Source organism: Falco punctatus (genome assembly GCF_963210335.1).
Source record: "Falco punctatus genome assembly, chromosome: 1".
NCBI classification, from domain to species: Eukaryota; Metazoa; Chordata; class Aves; order Falconiformes; family Falconidae; genus Falco; species Falco punctatus.
This window is the reverse complement of record NC_137580.1, coordinates 53,993,612-54,016,732: the sequence shown is the minus strand read 5'-3', so window position 1 is coordinate 54,016,732 and position 23,121 is coordinate 53,993,612. Positions and strand designations below refer to the sequence as shown.

The 23,121-nt window shown below is 41.3% G+C and overlaps 1 protein-coding gene across 4 annotated transcripts in view; it reads right to left on the bottom strand.

Annotated features, from left to right (window-relative positions):
• The window catches only part of CPEB2 (cytoplasmic polyadenylation element binding protein 2), a 55,661-nt gene extending 32,887 nt beyond the window's left edge, over positions 1 to 22,774 (bottom strand). For all 4 annotated transcript variants that reach the window (XM_080378836.1, XM_080378838.1, XM_080378837.1 and 1 more), the window contains exons 1-3: positions 20,187 to 22,774; positions 17,068 to 17,346; positions 6,479 to 6,569 (exon numbers count right to left, since the gene is read on the bottom strand). In XM_080378836.1, the coding sequence (XP_080234962.1) occupies positions 6,479 to 6,569; positions 17,068 to 17,346; positions 20,187 to 21,374 (1,558 nt within the window). In that variant the 5' untranslated portion in view covers positions 21,375 to 22,774. The remainder of the gene's footprint in view (positions 1 to 6,478; positions 6,570 to 17,067; positions 17,347 to 20,186) is intronic.
• Between the last annotated feature and the right edge of the window lie 347 nt (positions 22,775 to 23,121).

Sequence of the window (23,121 nt, the reverse complement as noted above, 5' to 3'; positions counted from 1 at the left end):
CCGGTTTTGCATTCTTTCGATTTCCCGCCCCCCCCCCCCCCCAGCTTCACAAATAAGCTGCATCTGAAATGATGAAAATAGATGCCAGACTGATAAAGTTGAAATAATTAAGCACTCCTCATTAAGGAGTGGGGAGGGAGTGCACTGGGCAGCTGGACACACTACTGCAGCATAAAACCTAGGAATTCACAAACGCAAAGAAACCCAATCTTGCTGTGTTACAAAGCTGAATTTGCTGGCTCAGATAATGATTTGAAGGTTAGAAAGGAAAATGAGTAACACAGTTCTCAGTACATGTACAGCTGTACTGATACTTCTTTTAAGTCTTATTTATATGGTTATTTCAATGAAATCATACTTTGTAATATTGCATTCTGGTGAACTTAATACTTGTGTTTACTACGTTGTCTAGTATTAGGACTTACAACCTTAAAACCACTTCTAGTGTAGATGGCTTGCTCACTTTTTCAAAATACAATCACTGCTATTTGGTACATTAACTTGGATTCTCATCCCTCAGATTAATCTGTTGAAGCAAGATGTAGTGTTTCTAGGGTGTCCACCTGAATTTAACAATATAAATTCAGAATGCTACGCATCCAACTGGGTGCAAGATCAGTCTCATACTCAGATTACACTATTTTTAACAGATTAATTAAATGGACATATACAATATCAAACCTCACTTTAAACCAGTTATATAAAACTTAAAACCAGTATATAAAATACAGAAGATGGGAGCACCATCTTGTAATGATTCACTTTGTCCCTATCACATATTTCTTCCTAGTCACCTATTTTCACTGCATGTTGTTCCATGCATTTAAAAAAACAACCCCAAAACCAAACCATTTTAAGAATTGCCCTCACCGTAAATCCTACCTAATCCTATCCTACTTCAATGTCAGTAATCTAAAATCATATAAACTGTTCAACAGATATTCTAGCAATTCCAGTGGCCTCCACCTGCTTAAAAAACATAAATTAGTAATACATAGATGTGTTGCTATCTGGAACAAATACAATGCGTAATATTAATGTACTTGATCGTAAAGTATCATTCTATAGAAATTTTCTCTGTGCAACCTGAACTCGCAACTTTATCACATAACAGCAAATTAATAATGTATCTCATGTATCATGGCTAAATTCAAAACAGTATTGCTAAGGAGAAGCAGGTATGTTTGGCACTTCTTATGCAACTAGAGCTCTACTAAATTTAGCCCCCCTCCCCTTTCATATCTAAATGTAAATTTTAACATGTTAATTTTAACATGTTAACATGTTAATTAAAATTTTAATTTTAACAGAAATACATGCCAGGCAGTTCTTACAATGTATTGTTTCTATCCAGACAGAAAAAACCAAAAAGCTTGCAAATAAATTTTGATGGGCCAAGTTTATCCACTAAATCCAATTAAAAGTCTTGCTAATCCAAACAATGAGGAAAAAAGCAACAAACTGTTTTAGCTACATTTTTGGAATCTCCTGTTATTAATACAGGCAATGAAAATTGAATTTTTTTGTAAGCCTCTTGAGCATACAGATGTAGTTGTGCTTATGCACTTTTCATTTTAAGGCAAATTCATATCTACTTTTGGAAACGCTTTCTTTCTGTTCCTATTTAACTAAACTGTTGGAGGAATCTCTATATATTACAACATTTGGGATAGATTTAAATATAACAACTGCTTTAAACATTGCTGACGCACAGTTTCACAAGTTTGCAATTTGATGTCTACTCCCCCTCGCTCCCCCCTTTTTATTAGTCTTAAATGGTTGAACGAAGAGATTGAGAATCACAAACTCCTTTCCTATCTTTTTTCCAGGAGATTTCCTGACTTCCTGACTAGCAGAGTAAAAGCTTCCAAGCCAAGCTTTTCCCAAACTACTATAACAGATCAGTGAATGGTTGAGGATTGCAGCAGTTTCAGAGAGCTGTTTCTGAATCACCGTAGATAAAACAACAGCAAAAACTGTGTTTGGACAACACCTAGTTACAGAAAGCCTAGATTGTACACTTTCAAATGCTTGTGTAAGAGTTATGTAAGTCATAATGAGGCCAAATGTCTCGTCTCCAATAAGCAATCTCTTTAGGTAAATCAGTCTATCAGTCTTAAATATATTCTCTTCTTATAGAAAGTCCCTATGACAAAGAGGAAACAATCTCTGTGTATAACTTCAAAGCCTTTTATATGGCTAAGAGAGCAGCTTTTCCTTCCATACTTTTTTTGTTCAGCTTCAGAAACTCTTTTCTGAGAGCAATTAAAATTACTCTAGGAAGCAACTGTATAACTTTAAACCTTAGAGCCTCGTAACACGAAAGATAACACAAATTTATTTGAAACCGGAAGTTACCATATGCAAAGAAAGCAAATGTTATCTACCGTGCTGCTGAGTCACCCGTGCTTTCATTTTACTTTCACTGAGCATGCCAGCAGGTTGCTTTTAAAAGAAAGATGTCCAAGAGATGAAAAGCTCAACTAAACCAATTTAAAGGGGAAATACAACCAAGAAAAAGCAAGACAGACTAAGTGCATGTTATTTTTCCCCACAGACAGCCAAATAATAATGGTTTACTTTTATTATTTATTACTAGCTATACGTAAAATATGTTTGTGTAATTTTCCCCCAAAAAATTTGTTTTGCCCCTCACAAAGAAGCAGAAGAAAAATCCAACATGAAGTTAATATTCCTTCCTTTACTCCGGCTAATACAGCTATGGCTAATTCAAGTTCAGTACTATCTTACATGTAGCTTGCAAAGCTGTAAGAGAGTTGGCCAGGAAACAGAAATGAATTGTGAATTGAATACAGTTGCCTTATAAAAGACAAGCCTTTAAATTACAAGGGAAATACCAGAGACTTTACTAGAAAGATGTTTAAACTGCCTCTCAATTCTAATACATATTCTGTGCAAAATATAACCATTCTTCTAAGTTTCTTTCATAACCTGTTTTACCCCAAACGCATTGACATTCCTGTTTCTGAAATGCCTACAACCCAAGTTTTTTTACATCTAGATATCAAGAGGCATTGGCATTTGGGGGAGGAGGAGAAAAAATGCAAGTACATAAGAGGTATGTCTGGAAGAATTAGCGTGAAATACATGGGTATTGGTAGTATATCAACACTGTAATTCTTCTCTCAAAATCGTTTTAAGGGCTATAAGAAGAATAAAAAAGGGTATTTAAGAATAACAATGTAAAAATGAACTGATTTTAGTTTAACTTCTATTAATTTTAACTTCAGTTTATATTCCACTGATTGGCAGGGGTAATCGTGTATGTTACTTAATGTCTTACTATGAACTGCATTTCAAGAAAACTATGTGGGAAATATTTGTTTTAATATGAACAGTATTTCTGCTGCAATGACTAGTGAAGTCAAGCATTTATTCCCTATTAACCTGCCTTGAAAAAGTATCTTACTGAAAGCTAAAAATTACTTCTGTCTTTTGAACAAGTCTGTAGTAATGACTAAACTTTGTCTAAGTGAAGCCAAAACTATGCATCTGTGAAAAATCTTTTGGCAGGAATAAACTTAGCTTTCAGTGAATCATCTGAAATAAAGTTTTTTCAAGTTCATGAAGACAAAAATGGTGAAATTTGACTTCCTTCTAAAATGGATCTTGAAATGCAAAACTTAAAGCTGTGAGCTAGTACACACAGTGTCTGTTCTGCATTGTGCAAAATCTGAGACAAGATGCTTAGTCATACTCCAGATACTGTAAGCAGCTAAATCTGAAACACGTGCTTGAAATTCCAGGGACTTTCATTTTACTGCTGTGGTCTGATATAAAAGATGCATTGTTTTAGTGTGCTTAGATTTACTTAAAAACTTGTCATAAAAATATTTTCTGGTAACAAAATGTTCTTTAGTTACAACAAAGTATGTTATATATTAATAAGAACAACAAATAAACAATAATATTCTTAATCCTGTGCGTTCTGCCAGAAAATACGATGGGTTCTTAAGTAAATGTCAGACCTTCTGTGGTGAAAAGAAAAGCCACAGAGACTGAAATAACAAAATCAGCGTTTCATGGTTTGCAGAAAAAAAAGAAATTGAAGTTGCTAGGAAATTACAGAAATACCAACTAGTGGTGACTAAACAGAAGAGAGGTAGAGAGGAGCTAAAACGCTATTCTAAGATGTGATCTCTCTTCCTCCCATTTTCAGTCAGTAAGGAACATTTCTCTGTCTTACTGTTAATAAATTAGCTCTTTCAGCTGCAGTACTAACTTCCAAACAAACAAAAAAATTCATCAACGAATTTAAATAACAGCACACCATTACGCTATTTAAATTCAGTTGGCGTGTGCATTGTTCTCTGGCACTCGAACAAAAAAATAGATTTCCTTTGAATTCATCACTATCTATGGCTTCCATCTGTTTTAGTTCAAACATAAAACTTAGCAGAATTTTCAGTGCAAGAGTATGATGGTGAAACTGTTAAAAAAACCCAAAATCTCTTAACTCTAGACTGAATATTCTCATGTCCCTAGAAAGTACAGAATAACTACAGAAACATTACTTTTTTAAGTGTCTATGAATGAACCCAATTCACTTTAAGATCTTAAAGCTTTATCTAGTCTCATTTTTGCTGAAAAATTATTATTGGAAATAGATCATTTTCATCTATTGTATCATATTGAAATATGAAGAGATGAATAAAAATAAAAATGGGCCTTTTCTGTGCTTACTGTGCCTCTGAAAATTCTTCTGCATTATAAAGCCAAAATGGAAACAGTGAGATGGCAGAGGGAACAGAGCAACCACTTCCATTTGTTACATCAGCAGGCACAGAAAAAAGCAAAGAAACTGACTGGTTTTGAGCAATGTGAGAGGTGCCAATGACAGTATATTCCAATAGAACATCTGCATTCTCTGATTTTGTGCCTTACAGAAGCTTTACCTTTTAATATCCTTCCTGATGGTAGATTTGGGTTCAGATAACCAAAGAGGTATTAGTCACCACCTGAGTTGGCAGATTGAAGCAACAATGCTTTGAAACAGGGATAGTCTAAATAGTTACCTTGTCTTTGATGAGATATGCATGCTTTTAGTACACAGCAGTTACCACAGGGCTAACTGTTCACAGGTTTCAACCCCTTTGTGTTAGCAGTGTTTTGTAAACATGCACAATAGACAGAAATATAATTTAATAATGGACTTAAATGATACATTTCTTAAGATTAACATTAATTCTCTGTAGGTAGTAAGAAACAAAAGATCTGATTTAAGAACATCTAAGAAAATTCAATTTCAGCTTCCACTCTATAAAGAGGAGGAAAATTAACCGGCTAACTAAATGCTACCTATTTATTGACACTTTGTAGAAATTTTTAGCATGAAAAAATCCCACCAAACTTTTGGCTTTACATTGTAAATCTCACAATACTGTTACACAATATCTGAATACTACAGGCCTTTCAATTGATTACAGATCTTAAGAGAAACGAGCAGATGAGCAAACTGTCTCACATTAGGAGAACACAGGCCCTTATGGGCACATGTAATACATATAAAGTCTAGCAGCCTCTAGAAATAGAGAGTGAATGGGACTAAATATAAAATATTTATTTTTATATAGGGTGTTTTTTTTAAATTTTTCAATCACTTCAATACTGAGGCTTAATTTCCGCAAAGCAAGGCTGAAGTCTTAGATAATTTTAAAGTCTGATTGTGTTAGTCTAATTTTAACACCACAAATGAAGTAACATTTGACCAGGCCAAATAAAATGGCTTGGGGTCCCTGTCCCAAAGTTCAACAGTAAACACCACCTGAAAGTAAGTATGGAAAAACAGAATTCAAAAGAGTGAGTTAATGTACAGTGAATAGAGGAGCTGAAACTGAAGCCCACAAATATTAGCTATATTCTTACTGCTGTGGCCAAATGATGTGAACAGAACCCAGAAGGGTAAGAGGAACCAGCATTCTAAAGCGAAGTGTATTCCTGGACTTCTTCAGACAAACAGAAACTGGACAATCAGGTGGTTTTTTATCCTCCAGGAGCTTTGAAAAAATATTTGGAAGGACAAAACCTGAATTTATCAGTGGACTTAAATTTCTTTCCAGCTTCCACTGCAAAGGGAAAATTAACTGGCTAACACTGGTAGCAGTGTGATTCCCCCTCCCTTTTGGCTACCTCTAACAGTATGTCTTCACCAACTGGGGTAGAATTTCCTACAGCAAACAAGTACATTTCAAATAAAACTATTAATTTCTTGGGGGAAAGGAGGGAAGGATGGAGGGGGGAGGGTGAAAAACCTAAGATGACACTAAAGCTTAAATTTTAAGCAACTGTAAACCAGTGTTTTCAATAAAATGCGGCTTGAGATTGACCTTTCATGTGAGTTGAGAAAATACTTAATTTTCTATTTTAATACGAACCTAGAATCTAAATGAGCAATCAGTATTAATTCAAATATGCAGAATGGATGACCCTTTTTTCTTTATTTAGCATAATAACATACCTTTAAGTGGATCATGCTCTGCTCTCATAATGTCAATAAGGGAGTTTTCCAAAGAGTGCATATTCAGACTGTCATACATTCTATTTCGATCCTAAAAGAGAACAAAATCCTTAGTATTGGAATACAAATTCTGTACTTTTTAACAGGAAACTTGATAGGAAGACAAAGGTGCCTTTTAAAGGCTTATACACTCTGGAGATGGACAATGATACAAAAGCTTAAGATACCTGAATTTATTAACAGTAAGACCTGTTTTTATTAACAGTAAGTTTAACAGCATCCAAATATAAAGCTAGAGATGCATCGTGAAAGACTCTTCTGTGTGTGCACTTTTATAGTCTGTGATCGCCCGTTTCCTTCAGAACTGCTTGAATTAGTTCTAGTGATCCACAGCAGAGGTAAGCATTAAGCTGTTTAATGAAGGAGACTAATGTCTGCAAGAGCTCAATTTCATTTCATGCAGAAGTTAAATAGTGAGTAAGGTGGGGAACTACAGGACAAGAAGGACAGTCACCTGATATGAAAGCAAGCATTTTCTTGGTGCTTGGCTAAGTACCTTGCATGGGCCTGCAGGCCCCTGCTGAGACTGCACTTCCTGCCTTCTGGGTGACTAATCTGAGACCCTTTGCATACAAAGACTTGTGTTACAAATTGTCAGCACTAAATGGTTAACCATTGGGAAATTACAGCTAAATTACGAAAAGAAAATGTCACAAAGCTTACTAATAGATTATCAGCCTTCTAGAGAATGATATTTTTGCACATGAAGTTAAAAAAGAGTTACCACAATGTCTTACAATTATTTTTTCACTGAAGGTAATAAAAGCTATTGTAATAAATCATAAATGTTTTCACTGATTGTATGCTTAACTAGGCCATTTTCTCCCATGTTTTCTAATACAACCAAGTTACAGCAACAGAAAAAAGATGAATTTAACTTCTTTGGTCTTTCTGGGATACCTTCAGAGACTGAAAATAGTTTCTGTGAAACCTTAAGCTCTTCTACTTGCAAGGCTTTTGGCTGGACTGTATTGCACTTCAAGGAATCCTGTAAACATGCCTTAATTTTACTGTTGTCCTCTCTGGTTGCACTGTAGTAATTCAACAGAGTAGGAAGAGATACACCACACACATCCCATGACCATTAAAATTTGCTGAAGTTGCAGCCGTCCACTTAGTACATATTTAATGGTGACATAAGGTATCTGACCCACATTCAGTGTGACTTTCCATGACAGCTCAGCAGAACATAGATTAATTTCAACTACATCCCCCAGCATGCAGGTATTCTTCATGTTTGGGGAATGAAAAAGCAAGCTTTGAAATAGAGGTTTTCTATGAGTCAGAAACTGACTTAGCAAGTTTTGCAAAACAAGTCATGATGAAACGATGATTTTATTCTCACCTTTCTTAGAAAGTTTAGTCAACTTGATACAATGTTGGGATGAAGAGAGAGAAGCCTTTTTTCCAGCTTTCTCCCTCAAACAACTATAACCAATCTGCCATGGTCATCAGATCCTTTATTTTGGAAGCCTTTAGATTCTAATAAGCTAAAAAAGTGTATTTCTCTTGTCTCCTTGCCATGTCCCAGACCAAATGCCACTGACAGTCCACGAGGTGATCTTCAACCTGGTTTGAGAGCCAGCAACTCACCAGTACTATTTTAGTTCACAGCAGCCTTATTTTGGGACTGGTTGGCTTTCATTCAATTCTCTAGCTGTCCTGAGAATCAGTAGAATGAAACTGAAGTGACTAGTCTGCTTCCATGCCCTTGCAGGCTTGTTTCTCAATAGCGCAAAGAACCTGCCTACGATAGTGAACCTGCTTTCTGTAGAAGGTGTGAGCAATGACAAAGCTGGATTTGTTGCCAACTGTCCCCTTGCATTCAAAAGGTGTATCTCATCAAGATTTTTAATCCTTGATAAGTGCTCTTGCAAAAACCAATGCTGAGTAAACAGAAACATGCTTTGCTACCTCTGTAGCTGATAGGGGCAGAGAACTAGCATTTGTAAAAACTGGACTTAACCACATGTGACACTTGGTTACAGCCTCACTAAATAAAATTTTCTTACTTATTTTTTTATTATTGCTGTATACATCTACGATGAGGTAACATATGACTATCTGGCAAATGGTCATTATAAGTAGACTTAATTTTGCTGTGGGGAGCAGAAGCCTGTAAAAAAGGGCTCTGTCATACAACTGGCCCAATTGCTTGTGGATCTTATAGAAAAACCAAAAAGTAAAACCCGTAACATGCATTTGTGATTAATTTGTAAAGTACTCCAGTGGCTGACATGGTGCAATGATTGTAACTTCACCCTTGCATCACTCCGTTTTGCAAGTTCTGTGCATCCAAAGTGAAAGGTCTTGTGCTGCTGGAAGTTGAAGAAAAAAATATTCTCCCATTCCCTTTACACCTTAGAAAGCTTATGTCTATAAAGGTTAAAAAAAAAAAAAAAAAAAAAAAAAGAGGTCTGTTTCTTTGAATTGTATTACTTCATTTCTGGCAGTGGACACATGTAATATGCATGTACTGTACAATATAAAAGTGTAATGAGTACACTGAAGTAAAGCAAGATGTAAATATGGGAATTGTATTTTGCTGTCTCACTACCTACATCACCATACCCACTTGTGAGTTTGGGTAATACCTAGGTAATCAGTGCTTCAGACTTGAAAACATCTATTTCAATTTACACTGATGAACAACATACTCTAAAACAACATTATCTGAAATTTAACTATCTCAAAAGGATTAAGTCATTCTTTGGGTACAAGGCGCATTTTAAATCTCTGTGCAGCTAGGCTCTGTAACACTAAAACACTGCTTCGTGCTCTCCAAATACGTAAACCATATCTTTAATCAGCACAGTTACCTACGCAAATATGAAGCTTTCATTTCAAAGCAGAACTTAAAATACTTCAATAATGTAGGTCACAGCAGCAAAGATTTTCTAGAAAGTTCTGCAGAAAAAAATATGCAATGGCTTGAAAGGGGACAGCTCTACTACAGCACATTCTACTCTATCAGGAAACTATTTTCCTCAGTCTTTGGGACAAGCACAAGAAATACTACCACTGAACATGATTGTTTTAGGTAGTTTTCCATGCACATGGAAATAGTCCTAATTCTTGGGACTATCTTTAGATTATTTCAACACGATTGATAACCAGTTATCAACTGTGTTGAAATAATGAAACTGAAGATAATCTGTAGTACAAAGGCATTGATACATAAGCATATATGTTAATACAAGTTTTGTGTTATCCTGACTCCAAAAGCCCCTTTTGTCAAGGCTGTATTCCTGTAAAATATTTTGCATTTCCTTCAGCTCTGTGTCTCATCAGTCCTGTGCTAAGCAGCTAGTGAGCTCTTCATGTGTCAGAAGGTGCGTATCTCCGTGGAATGTCACAGCATAATGCTAGTTTTTTCCCCAAAGCTGACCGTTAACTTCTCCTAAGCACTAAAAACTCTCACACTAGGTTTTGTGGGTTTTTTTTGTTGTGGGTTTTTTTTTGTTTGTTTGTTTTTTAACCTGTATAAAGATTTGAATCCTGCTTGACCCACCATTCCCATACCAGTAATCACAACTGCACTCATACAGAGCAGAATGGAAAATGTGGTTTTGGTGTAACTGCCTACAGATTCAGAGGTACAGGGCTACAGATTCAGAGGTACAGGGCTAAGTGACAAGCTGTCACCTCAACTTAGAAGTTAAGACTATGTAAGCAAGCCTACAGAAAAGCAGTAATTCTTTCTGAATTTTTACAATTCAACACAATATAGGAGAAGCATAAAGTATCCTACCCATAGGATACAGTTAGTGCTAGAAGGACCTTTTGACAACACCATCCAAAACACATCTACACAGTGCATGTTTCAGAAGTCCTCCCCAGGGATGTCTAAATGTGGAATGAACAGCAAGAAGGCAGCTTTCTCTGAAGAGCAAGTTTCAACACCTAATTGTTGGACAAATAATTTTTCTTGGTACAATCTATTTAGGACTTCTAAATATATCCATGCTATTTATGCAAAGAGTATCAGGTTTGAGCATTTGCAGAAATTCAGTGCAGTCACACCTCAAAGCTTATATATTGTCATATTGCATAAAGCAAATACAAGGCCAGAAACTATTAAACAGTAAATACAGTTTTGCTAATCTTTAACCACAAACACCAAAAATAGATATTAAGAAGTTAAACAACTCTGAATTTTGGATACATGCTTTAAACTACTGATCTGCAAGATTACTTCAAGTAAAAAATTAGATTTTTAACATAGGTATTAAATTCATTAAGTGCAAGTATCTTCAAAATATGCTCCTTTACATGTCCCTTATATTCTAAAAAATGTATTACCATCTGATGGGAGGCTGGAAACAAAAGTCATAAAGCTTACGATCAGTTTTGAGTACAGTCTTAGCTGGCTAGAAAAAAAAGAAAAAGACTGTAGCTTTGACCTTGCTGAATTAACTGAATTTTTTAAAAGCTCAGTTAAAGAAACTTTTTAAATCACTTCCCAAACTCAAATGTTAACAGGTTCCATTTTTTACCCTAAAACTGACCTCTGAATCAAAATGTGTTCTAAGACTACAAAGTGATAGCTGATTTAATAATAAAGTATTCACAGACTTAAAAGAGTACCTGAATATAGTATTCAGTGTTAACACTAGCAGCAATAACCTAACAATTAAGTACATTATATATCCTAAAATATCATCCTTGCTAACACCTAAACTTAAAGTAATTTTCATTTTAGTGAAGGTATATTATGATTATAAGCTCCTTGTTGAAACCATAACTAGTGGAAATGAGAAACTTGATACGAAAACCTATGACAACTACAATTTTAGCTCTGTAAAAAAGCAAGGAGGAAGGCTTAAAGTAGATACATGAAATTGCTTGGTTACTTTCCATGGTGTCATTAGTGGTAAAGCTGAACTATAATATCTGGTAGACATCTGTGAATGGTCAACCTGACAACAGAAGTGTTTTGAAGTTAAAATTACACAATCAGCTATATGAGCTGGCTAAATTAAGCCTAAAATGTACCAAGAACAGGTCCTGTGGCAGACACACACCTACTTCCCAATTACACAGGCACTTAAACATAAACAAAAAAATCCCAACAGCATGTACTGTATCCATACTGGAGTACTCCAGCTCAAGAATATACATTCATAAGCTGGAAACAAACCAGATATATTATGGAGATGATTAAAGTCTTGGCAAGACTGACTTAAAAGGCAAATCTAGTAGATTTGTATATTAATACCCTCAACAAAATAACTACAGGAACAATTAAACATTTTAAGGGGAAGTTGTTATTCAAGTTTGAGGTTCTTTTTGGGGTTTTAGGTGTGTTTTGTTTTTTTTTACCCTCTTCACCACCCCCCATCCCCACTCTCTAGAAATATCTATACAGTCTTCAGTACTTAAATGCAAATACATCAGACCATACAGTAAATGCACTTTTTGGATAGATCTTAGGTGAGAACATATTCATTTAAACTTACAGAATAACCGTGCTTTAGCAGACAGAATAAGGTGAGATACTTCACTTATAAATCACTGCTATACTATCACGGCTACTAATTATTTCATTGAATTTTCCTAACTCTGATTTTGACTTGCATCAATAGAATAAGCTGTGTAACAGAAGCAGACTTTAACAGTAGGAGAGAATTCTTAGTTCATAAAAAGTCATAAAAACATTTGTATGGTAAGCCCCACAAACTTTCTGCTAATTGATTCCTTTGAATCATTCATCGGTGCAGCTCCCAATACTACTTAGTCAAAGGTCTTAATCCTGAAGTTAAAAGCATGGCAGTAGACATTTTTCTCCAGTTACAGAGATCCCCAGTGTGGCCATCAGACAAATACATCATTTTGGATGTTATTTATAATCTGCCCCAGGTAATCAATTGATTGCATTAAAAATCCTGAAGACACTGTTCTGTTGCAAGTATTGCCTTAGTTAAAATAAACTGGTAAAACCTGGCTTATCAATCAGTGTTTGGAGAAATACACTAGTCTGACAACTAAGGTAATTTAACAGCTAGATACTCCCAATGCCTTAAAGTTTCACATCAGCTGCGAAACTCTGAACACTTCTGAAGGAACAGGCCACCTATTTAGGAGTCTAAATATGGCATTAAGAACCCAACTTCAGCAACTTGCTCTTCATCTAGTATTGACTAGTACGTGTCATCTAGATTAGAATTTAAACTGTGCATTTATTAACCAGTACTAAAACCATCATACTGAGAATCTGAAATCCTCTGAATAGAAGCAGTTGTAAGACCGAAGCAACATGACAGCAGTTTATATTCAATATCTAAAACTAACATCTGTTGTGACATACAATCTTAAAAATAATTTTGCTTCACCAGTGTGTTTTGTTTTCTGTGAAAATAAGCACATTTCAGAAAGAAATGAAAAAAAATAATATCTGCATTTGTAAGACATGGTACCTCACCATAAAAAACAGCTTTTAGGACCATGAACATTGCACATACTGTTTGTATGGACAAATAGGAAGGACATATCAAGGTGAAAAACACCCAGACATGCCGTGTATTACCTTAACTCAAAAGAAACACAGAAACTAAATTCCTATTCATTGAATGCAGTATTTTTACTAGAATGAAAATAGTTAATGAAGTGCATTATTAAACTGTTATAATAGATTTTAGTAAGTTTAATTTGCAAGATATTAAGAATTTATATTAAGCTTGCAATCAAAATAGTTATAGTTAGCAGACACTGCATTTTTTAAAAGAAATTTAGAAATTGTAAATAAATTAATGGCTAATTTTCCTCATCCAAGGAATATAAATGAAAAAACCAAATACACAGAACAGTGATTTCTGTGCTTGTGTTTTAGCCACAGAAATGCCAGAAGCGTGTTTTTTTTTCTTGGGGGAAAAAAAAAAATATTTTTAATTTTGCACCGTTGGTTTTTTTGGTGGCTTTTTTTTTTTTTGTAGTTAAGAACAGGGAATAAGAGACAATATTAGTACTGTTTAACTTCTTGACACGCAACGTAGAAGCCAACACTGGAATCCCGCAGGCTGTATAAGGTCAGTGGTGCCAGGTATGTTCTTGTAGAGAATTAGATTATCTAAATAAGGAGCCTAGATTCTCTCCAAGGAGAGAGAAATAGGTGCCTCAATTAAATGCTTAAGTTACATGGTGTGAATACCTGACAAGATTCCCAATTGTTCCTAAATGATTCCAGTACAATCCAGGTCAATCAAACCCCTTCCTATATGAAGTACCTATAATGGTGCAAGCAGTGTGGCAGAACTTCAACTTGCAGACATAGTTTTGTCTATGAATGAACTTTAGTTTGTGTTATCTTACAAACCCGAGGGAGAAAAAAAAAAAAAAAAGGTTCTTACTGGGAGTCACATAAGAAAAACGGCTATTGGCTGAATATGCTCATTTTTAAACGTGTTGCCATGATGTTTAACTACTTTTATTTAAAAACAAAACAAAAACTCTTGAACTTTGGAAAATTCCCCTGAGATGTCCTTCATAACTGCCATAAAGAAAAGCACCTTTGCTGTAACTAATGCAGCCACTGAAGTTCTAACTACAAAGTACAGAAAATCTGCTTTCATCCCTTTAAGTAATACACACAATTACTTAATTATCAGTAATGACATTCATTGTCATATTAGTTTAATGCCACAAAACATTATTTTCATCAGAAGTTATGTCAGTTCTATACTGGGGACAATCCATCAATGCAAACACCAAAGAATAACAAGGTTTCATAGAAGGGAAAAGCTTTGAATTTGTATGTGATTCCTCTGTGGCTTATCTTGTTTGCATCAGGTACATGTTTTACAGAAACTGGATGAGCAGCTGACACTGCTGAATGCCATTTGGACTCAGCAAAAAATATGCAGCATTTTAAGAAACGGCAGCAGTACATTATCTACAGAAAGTTAGCGAAGACACTGGCTTTTCTAAGCTGTTCTCATTTGCTAAGCTTGAGCTAGCTGAAGTTTAGAGGAGAGGTGTTTTGTCCCCTGCCATACATACCGTTGTTAAAGATGGCACAATCATCAGAAAAGTATCCCGCAAAACTGTGAATGATACAGTATGTATTCAACATGCATGCTAACATGTGTTTGCTCTTTGGAAACTTGCAAGAAATGGGTAACTTCTACATACATACAATACTTTCATGCAAATTTTTCCAAATGGCACAAAATTTAATTACTGCTATTTCTGACTATCTTCTGCAATTGCTACTGTATCTTTAAGAACCCTCAATCCAAATACCTCAGCCTTTTATGGAAGGAGACAAAGCAGTACAAATTAGCAAGATGGGTGTTTGACAGCATTGCCATTGCCAAGACAAGTCCTGATGAAAAGAAGCACGAGCTCCAAGCTCTATTTAACTTTTTCATTATGACTTGCAAACGTAACAGTCATCACAAGGAATTAACCATATAACAACAGTCTAACAACTGAAAAATAAAAACACAATTTCAGTGTAGCAAAGTAATTTATGGAAACATCTAGTACTACCACAATAGCAGCGGATAACGCTGCAACCCTTCAGAGGATTATTTTTACTGTGTTCTGCAACTATGACTTTATATACATATGGAAGATTTAAGCATAGATGGATCTACAGCATAAAAGTAGCCAAACAAGTCTGTCTAACTGGTTGCTCTGGTGTTCACAGGTACCACCACCACCAATTAGGTGTGCCCACCTTCTTATTTTGACACCATCTCTTAAACATAAACCAAACCACATACCAACCCCCAAACGGAAACATGAATGTAATGTATTATGAAGTTAAATTGCAAGGATTTTTTTTCTACCCTAGAAGATAAAAATGATTTATAGTTTGAATGCACAGGACTTTTGTTTAGACATAAAATGAGTTAATCTATACTGGATGACCGCCATAGAAGCTTCTGAAAGTTCAAAGTAATAGTCATACTGACTTATAAAACATATTGAATGAATAAATATGTTCACAACTTGTGCTTAGCTGCATATGATTTCCAACGTATACATCACCGCAGTTTCAACCTATGATGGCATAAATATTTTTAACCCTGTTCCTTAGACTAATGTCTTCAGGAGACATTTTCAGTGTTTACTTTCAGCTATTCTTGGAGCCCTCCACCATAAAACATTACCTATCCACAATCTGTTTTCCCTAATAGATCGGGTTAAATACATACAGAAAGGTACCTTTTTTCTCATCTTTCCAACCACGCAAAAATGACTCAACTATGATACTCCAGCTAGCAAGGGTACTTAATGGAACAGGTCTTCACTGTATAGCAAATCCTCAAGTTTTCAGGTCCAATGCACACACTTGGAGCACAATTTAGGTTATGTCCAAAAGTCACCATTAGCCTCAACAATACTGCAAGTGACAGAGCTTGCCTGGACAGAGTCAGGACATGGCCTCTTGTGCCAAATGAAACTCCACCAGCAAAACGGTAAAGAAAAATAGGAACTCTAATGAGAAATCTGGTCCCAGGGAGCACCCTTTTGCCACTACTACAGCTACGTAAGGATCAGCTTTCTAACTGATGCAAATACAGCTCTACAAACTCAAAACAACTGACAAAACTCTAGGTTACTCTGTGTGAAACCTAACAAAACTCAAGTAATAGCCTTATGTGGAGATAAAGAAACATTTTATTTTCTCTGCATATTAACTTTTTTACTTTTGCTGGAATGTAGTAGCTCAGTGTAAAGACAAAAACAGAAGCTGACACAGGTGTAAAAAATTAAAACGTACAGAATTTATGGAATAGCTGCTTTCTATTTTAAAATGCATTATTTCTAAAATAAGTAGCCCAAGGCTTTTTTGCCACAAAAAAAACCCGTGTAAAAAAACTATAAATTGTTAGAATGGCAACTGAGATTTGAATCCAAAATAATAGATGTCTCTGCTTACAAGAAACATTATGACTAAATGAATACAGGCAGGAATGGGAAAAATAACATTTTACCAACAGGTAACTGAGGCTAAGGTTAAGAGACTTACCTAAAGTCACATAAGATGTCACTGACAAAGTCCAGGAGGTGCACCCAAATCTTTAGTTCTAAGACACACCCTCCTGTTTAACACTTCTAAATACAGGGCTTCCATTCAAAACTTAATATAAAAGTTGCTAGAATATGGAGGAAAAAACACCTAACATGCAAATGTCACCCTAGAATACCAGTAAAAGACAACATGACAGACTCAGAAGGGCAGGCGAACAAAAAAATCCTGAGTTTTAAAGGAATTTAGAAGAGTATTAGTGTTATCATAGGCAGAAAGTACTTGCTGGATTAAACATTTTGCTTTATTGCTGTTGTCAGCGGCTACAGTTTCTATCTTTCTTGACAGTCAATATTCTTAACTGTGAAAATCACATATTGCTGAATGCACTGAAAATGCTGGGGTTAGTTGTTAGAACTAAAAATAATATACAAATACACAATTTGTATACAAAAGTATCAGGGCTGCAACCCCTGTTTAATTCTCCTTTTAAATGAACAAAGTCAAAATGCTACGCAAGACTATGAACACAACAGTTACATACCATCCTTACCTGCAAAGGAAGCAGAGTATTACTGTTGTTGTCAGTTCGGAAAACATTATCTTCAATCCATGATTTTGGTGTCACTGATGGAGTGGAGCGAGTAAATTTAGGAGGAGCTATGACATTACCAGAAAAGGGCTTCTTCAAAGGAGAGATCTGGTTCATAGTTCCTGGAATTCCCATGTTTCCAGTTCTACGATGGTCTCTGCCATGCATTCCTCCCCAGGATATATTTCCTGTGCTCCAGCCGCTACTCTGATTGCTCCAGGGTGACTGCTTCAGAAGAGGCTAAAAAGAAAGATTCATTTATATTATTGTGAAGATACTTGAAATCTTTTTCTACTTGAAAAAAAACCCACAAAACAAACAAAAAACTGAAAGAACCAACCACCAAGTAATCAATGCACAGAGATTTCTATAAACTCCTCTTTCCTGATAGCATGTAAATTAATTACTGAGGCAAGGAAGTAAACAGCATCATAAAAACCCCTTGTAATTCCAACTCCCCCATACACCCCAAAAACCCCCACAGTAATTGTGCAAACAACTTAGATGATTGTTTTAGTAACTGGTAGCATTCTTTAAAGCTATGCAGTACAACAATTCCAAGGTGTAAAACCATGTTAAAAATAACCCCCTGAGACCATTTTGTAATACATTACTTAGTATTATCTAGTGGGATCTCTGTAAAAATAACACAAGAATTTGAAAAGGGGTAAGTTTTTAAAACTATTACTAAAATAATTATTAGCCTACTACTAACAAGTATTTCTACTGAGTAGTAGTATTTCACTACAGCAAACAGAAACTTAAAAGATTGAAATAGATATGGCAGATTGATTCCACACACACCCCCCCGCAGTATTTTGAGTATCATTGTCTCAGTATTACCATGCAAGAGCAAAAAGAGGACTGATTACTGTACCGAGACTCTGTTTGAAGGAGCTATCTTAACATTTCCACATTAAAATGTGTTATTCTGAAGCCACTGCTCAAGTATTTCTGGAGTAATGAACGGGACTATCTGGGGAATTCTACAGGGTGGAATCTAGGGTTTTTTTTTTTTTTTTTTTTTTTTTTTTGAGTTTTGGGGTTTTCTTCATATTTAGACACAGCATGAAGTATTTTTGTATCATTCAAGTGCCCTATATTCCTCAATATGAAAACAGAAGCAGTCTTTAGAGGAAAGATTTTACAGGATGGTAAGTTTTTATTCCTAAACGACAACTTGTGCTAAAAAGTGACCTATAGTGGTTGTCATACTACCAAGAGGTGGACCCACTGAGCCTGACTGACAGCAAACAGTACTTAGCATTCTCAAATCTGACTGTTCTTGGAAAGGCTTTTTCTCAAACATAGAAATGGGGGGTGGGGGGTGCACGTGTGAGATATTCCAAGTTCAGTTCTTCTGTGAAGTCACAGCACAGCAATTTTACCTCTAAGTTTCACTGCAAGCAACACTCAGCTTGTTAATTCCAATAACTTAAAAATGTAAAGCATATTAATGTTATATTAAATAGAACTTTCTGAAGACAAAGGTACAACTATAACACCCCCCCCCAAAAAAAAAAAAACCAAACCACACCAAAAAACAACAAACCAACACAAAAACCCACTAAAGCCATTTTTGGTCAAGTAATCAGGAAAACAGCCCATTGTATATAATTATAGATAATTATGTTGTAAAACTTGAATACCTGGGTTGGAATTTTGGGAGAGGCAGACACACTATTGTGAAACAAACCTTAAGAGATAATGCTGAATGTTAACAAGCCTGTAATATTGCTAGCTATGCTGTCATGGCACTGTTTTAAGTTTACCTACAACTTGTAACTGAGAGAAAATTCCTGTACAGCTCACTGTTGGAGAATGGCTTTGGAATTTGTTTGAAGAGGGTTATTATAGATGTTAAGGACAACCAGCTCCCAATCACGATGCACCCAAGTCAGTTCTTGGACAAGCACACAGTGCACAATTCCAGCTCTGATAGAAATGCTTCACAGACCAGCTCTACCGATTAAACCTGACAGGATTTAATGCTAGAATAGAAGAAAATTCAAGACGAGGCCTATGTAACTTTGGCCTTCCGTAACTGAACGATTGGAGCAAGACGTGGCTGTAATGCACTAGCCTAACACTAACGTGGATCTGCTTTTCTCTGATTCCTTACAATGAATATTCCGTTCCAGGAAGAAAGGCACACTTACACTTCCATTGTAACACGGGATCGTTATGTCACTTGATTAAAACCGTAGCAGAACTACGGTAACCCGAAACACAGCGCCGTCTTTGCATACAAAATTCAAGTGATTTCGGGCAAACCCCCTGAAAAGGCAACAACCTCGACAGCCTTCCCATCGGAGCCCGCTTTCGGTGACCCGCGCCCACCCACCCGGCACGCCCAGGGGGTGCGAGGGCAGGTTTGGGCTGGGGAAGGGGCTTCCCGGGGAGGCGGCGCCGGCCGGAGCTGTCAGGCTCATTGTTCGGGGACGCCGCGCTCGCTGCGGGCGAGCAAGGGGGGTATTTTGACGGCGAAACTCCTCCTTGACACGAAAAGGAGCGTTTATCCTCTTTTGTAAGAGGAAACCCCTTCCCCTCTCATCCCGAAAAGAAGCGGCGGCCCCGGGCAGCCGACGGCGCACCGAGCGGGGCCGGCACGGCCCAGGGGACGCGGCCGAAGCGGCCGCCCCGCCACCTGCCACCCGGAACGGGCGGGGAGCTGCGGCCGGGCGCGGGGCGGGCCGCTGCCACCAGCCTCCCGGCCCGATCCCTACGACCGCCTTCCCCCACACCGCGAGCGGGCCGCAAGTGCCCTCCGGCCGGCCGCCCGCGGCCCTGAGCCCGCCGAACGCGACGGGGCGACAGCGGCCGGGCCGGGCCCCGCCCTGCCCCCGCCGCCGCGGTCTCGCCGGGCTGTCACCGCCGCGCAGCCTCGCCCAGCGCCGGCAGCGCCGGGAGAGAAACCTCCCGGCTCCCGCGACCAGCCAAACGAGGGGCGCGGAGCCCCCCTGTCTCGTCCCGGTGCCCTCCTCCCGTCCCCCTCCCCGCCCCAGGGCTGCCCCTCGCCCCAGGCTCCCCCCCGGAGCCGGCTCGCCCGGGCTCCCTGCCGCCCCGCCGCCGCCCGGTACCTGGTGGTGGTTGTAGGAGTTCCTCTGCTGCAGGAAGGCGGCGGCGGCGGCCGCCGCCTGGTGTTGGTGCTGGAGCTGGGGGCTCACAGGGGATCTCCGGTTCTGCTGCTGTTGCTGCTGCTGCTGAGGTAAATTCATCTGCGGCGGCGGCGGGGGGGCGGCGGCCGAGAAGGGGCTGCTGAAGGGCCCGGCGCAGGGGTTGTGAGGAGACACCGGCGAGAAGCTCTGGAAGAAAGCGGGGTTGATCGATGACGGGATGCCCGGGTAGAAGCTGGTCTCGGATTCCGGGCTCGGGGGCGGCATCGCACTGATCTGCCCGCCGCCGCCGCCGCTGGAGACCGGAGGCTGCTGCGTCTGCTGCGGAGGCGGCGACGAGGTCTGCACCGACCAGGGGGTGCCGAAGCCGGGCAGCGGCGGAGGAGGAGGGGAAGCCGCCGAGGAGGAGCCGCCCCCGCTCTGGTGATGGGGGCTGGGGATCTCCGGGCTCTGCAGGCTGCTGAAGCCAGAGCCTAGCCCGCCGGGCAGGAGGTTCCCGGGGCTGCCCAGCAAGTGGCTGTTCGGGGGGGACTCCATGGGGGGCAGCTTGGCTCTCGCCTGCAGATGAGGAGGAGACGGAGGCGGATTCACGCAGGAGGCGGCGGCCACCCCCACATTGGGGTCCGCGGACACCGATCCCCCCGGGCAGGAAGGGGCGAGCCGCTCTGCACCCCCCCTGTCCGCGCCGCCCTTGTGCTCGGCGGGACTGAGGGGCCGGTGGTGCGGGTAGTCCCCTGTCCGCGGCGGCTCCGGGGGGTGAACGCTGAGGAGCTGGAGCTGCTGCTGTTGCCTGTGCTCCTGCTGCTGGTACTTGTCAGTGGGGTGGCTGAACTGCTGCTGCTGCTGAGGGGGGTGGTGATGATAGTCTGGGGGGTGGTGGTTATTCAGGGGGTGGCTGCTGCCGAGCTGGGCTGGGCTGCTGAGCTGCTGCTGCTGCTGCTTAAACTCTTTCCTCTTCTGGCTCAGCTGAGGAGGCGGCGGCTGTTGCTGCTGCGGTTGCTGCTTGTTTAAATCCTGATGGGGGCTGAGACTGGGTTTAAAGTCAGAGGAGGGGTGGCCGAGAGGGGGGTGTCCTGATGCGGGGCTGCTGCCCAGCCTCTCGCTGCTTGGCTGCTGCTGCCGTGTCACCCCCAGGAGCAGCTCATCCTGCATGTTTTGATGATGCGCAGCAGCGGCCGCTGAGGGGAACGGGGAGGGCGGCGGCGACCCACCGGACACGCCGCCGCTGCCAAGGGAGCCGGTTACAGCGGGTGAGAAGGGGCAGGAGGCGGCGGCACGGGAAGCGGCCGCTGCTGCCAGGGACGGGAAGGACGCGGCGGAGCCAGCGCCTCCTACACCCAACAGCGGGCTGGGGCTGGAAGTCGCCGTCTGCGGGAGCCCGCGGCTGCGATCCCCCACGCGATGGTGGGGGCTCCCCTGACACCGGCTCAGCGGAGGGGTGAGCTCCCCACCCCGGCTGTCTGAAGAGACAAAGATAATTAATAACCTTAGGGGGGAGCGGGGAGGGCTTAAACACCCGCCTATCGCAAACCACTACATGAACCAGAAAATAGCCACTTTCTAGAATAAAGCCCTCTTCCTCGCCATCACCTCCACTATGTACTGGCTTTCTAAAATGTCGGAGCCTTTCGATAATAAATAATCCGATTTCCCCCTCCCCCCCTTCTGATCTATCGGGACCCACGGCAGGGCGGCCCTTCCCGCCTACAGTCGCGCCCACAGGGATCCGCTAGACCGCAATAAATACCCCGGAAAGGTCGTTCCCCCCCCCGACACCCGCCCCGCTCCCCGGTAGCTTCCCCGCCCGCCCCCCGCTCCCCTCAGCCGCTACACTAGAACGCGGGGGGGGCGCGGGGCGCTTCCCAGCTTGGCATTAGCGGGGAGTGAGGGAAGCCGGCCGGCCGCCGGCACCCCCACAGGGCAGGCGGCCCCAGTTCCCACAGCAGGGCTCCGCCAGGCCACCAGCCGCCTCCCCCGCCCCCACTGCCGACTCGGAACCGGGCGCAACGCCCTTAAGAATGCCGGAACAGCCGTCAACGTTCCGTCACAGCCCCACCCCCTTGCCCACCCGGCCGACCTTGGTAACGAGCCGGAGGATCCGCCCCCTCATGAATAATGCATCACGCGGGCGGCCCGCCCCTTTTGCCCTTCACTGGCGCGGCTCCGGGCGGGGTGGGCGCTCGCGCTGACCAACGCCCCCGCGCACGGCGCCGAGGAGCCGGGTGGGCGCTCCCACTTCAGCGAGGGGGAGGTGACAGCCTTTTAGTAACCCCCTGCAGACCCGCTGCCCTTTTGGGAGAGGGAGGCTCTCGCTGGGCTTCGACGACGTATCGTCTCTCAAGCGGGAAATACCTGAAATAAAATGATTTTATTTGTTTTTTCGGCAGCGGGTGCGACCGGCTTTTCCGTCTGTAGGCAGGGAGGGCTGGTGGTTTCTTCCGCTGCCCGCGATCCCGTTCGGAGAGGCGGGGCTTCGCCTGGCGCGCCGCTCATTTGCAGTGACGCAGGGGCGCGCGCTGCAGGCGGGCGGGGCGCGAGCGCGGCGGCACGAGGAGGGCGGGTGTCGTAGGCGCCCGCCCGGCGGTGCGCCCCCCGCCACGTGCCCGCAGTGCCCGCCGTCTTCTGCCCGGCGGTGTGTTGGCCCCCCGCCGCCGTGTGGCCACAGCGGTGTACCCCCAGCGGTGTACCCCCAGCGCCCGGCAGCGTGCCCCCTGCCGTGTGCCCCCAGTGCCCGGCGGCTGCCTCGGCGTACCCCGCTTGCACCCACCCGTGGGGCTTGCTGCTGGGGTCTGGGGGCTCGTCATCGCCTCGCAGCCGCTCCACCGTGTGGGATTGGCGGGGCAGTCCTGGGGTGCCAGGGCGGGCTCGCTCGGCTTGGTGTCGGTATTCTGGGCCCTGT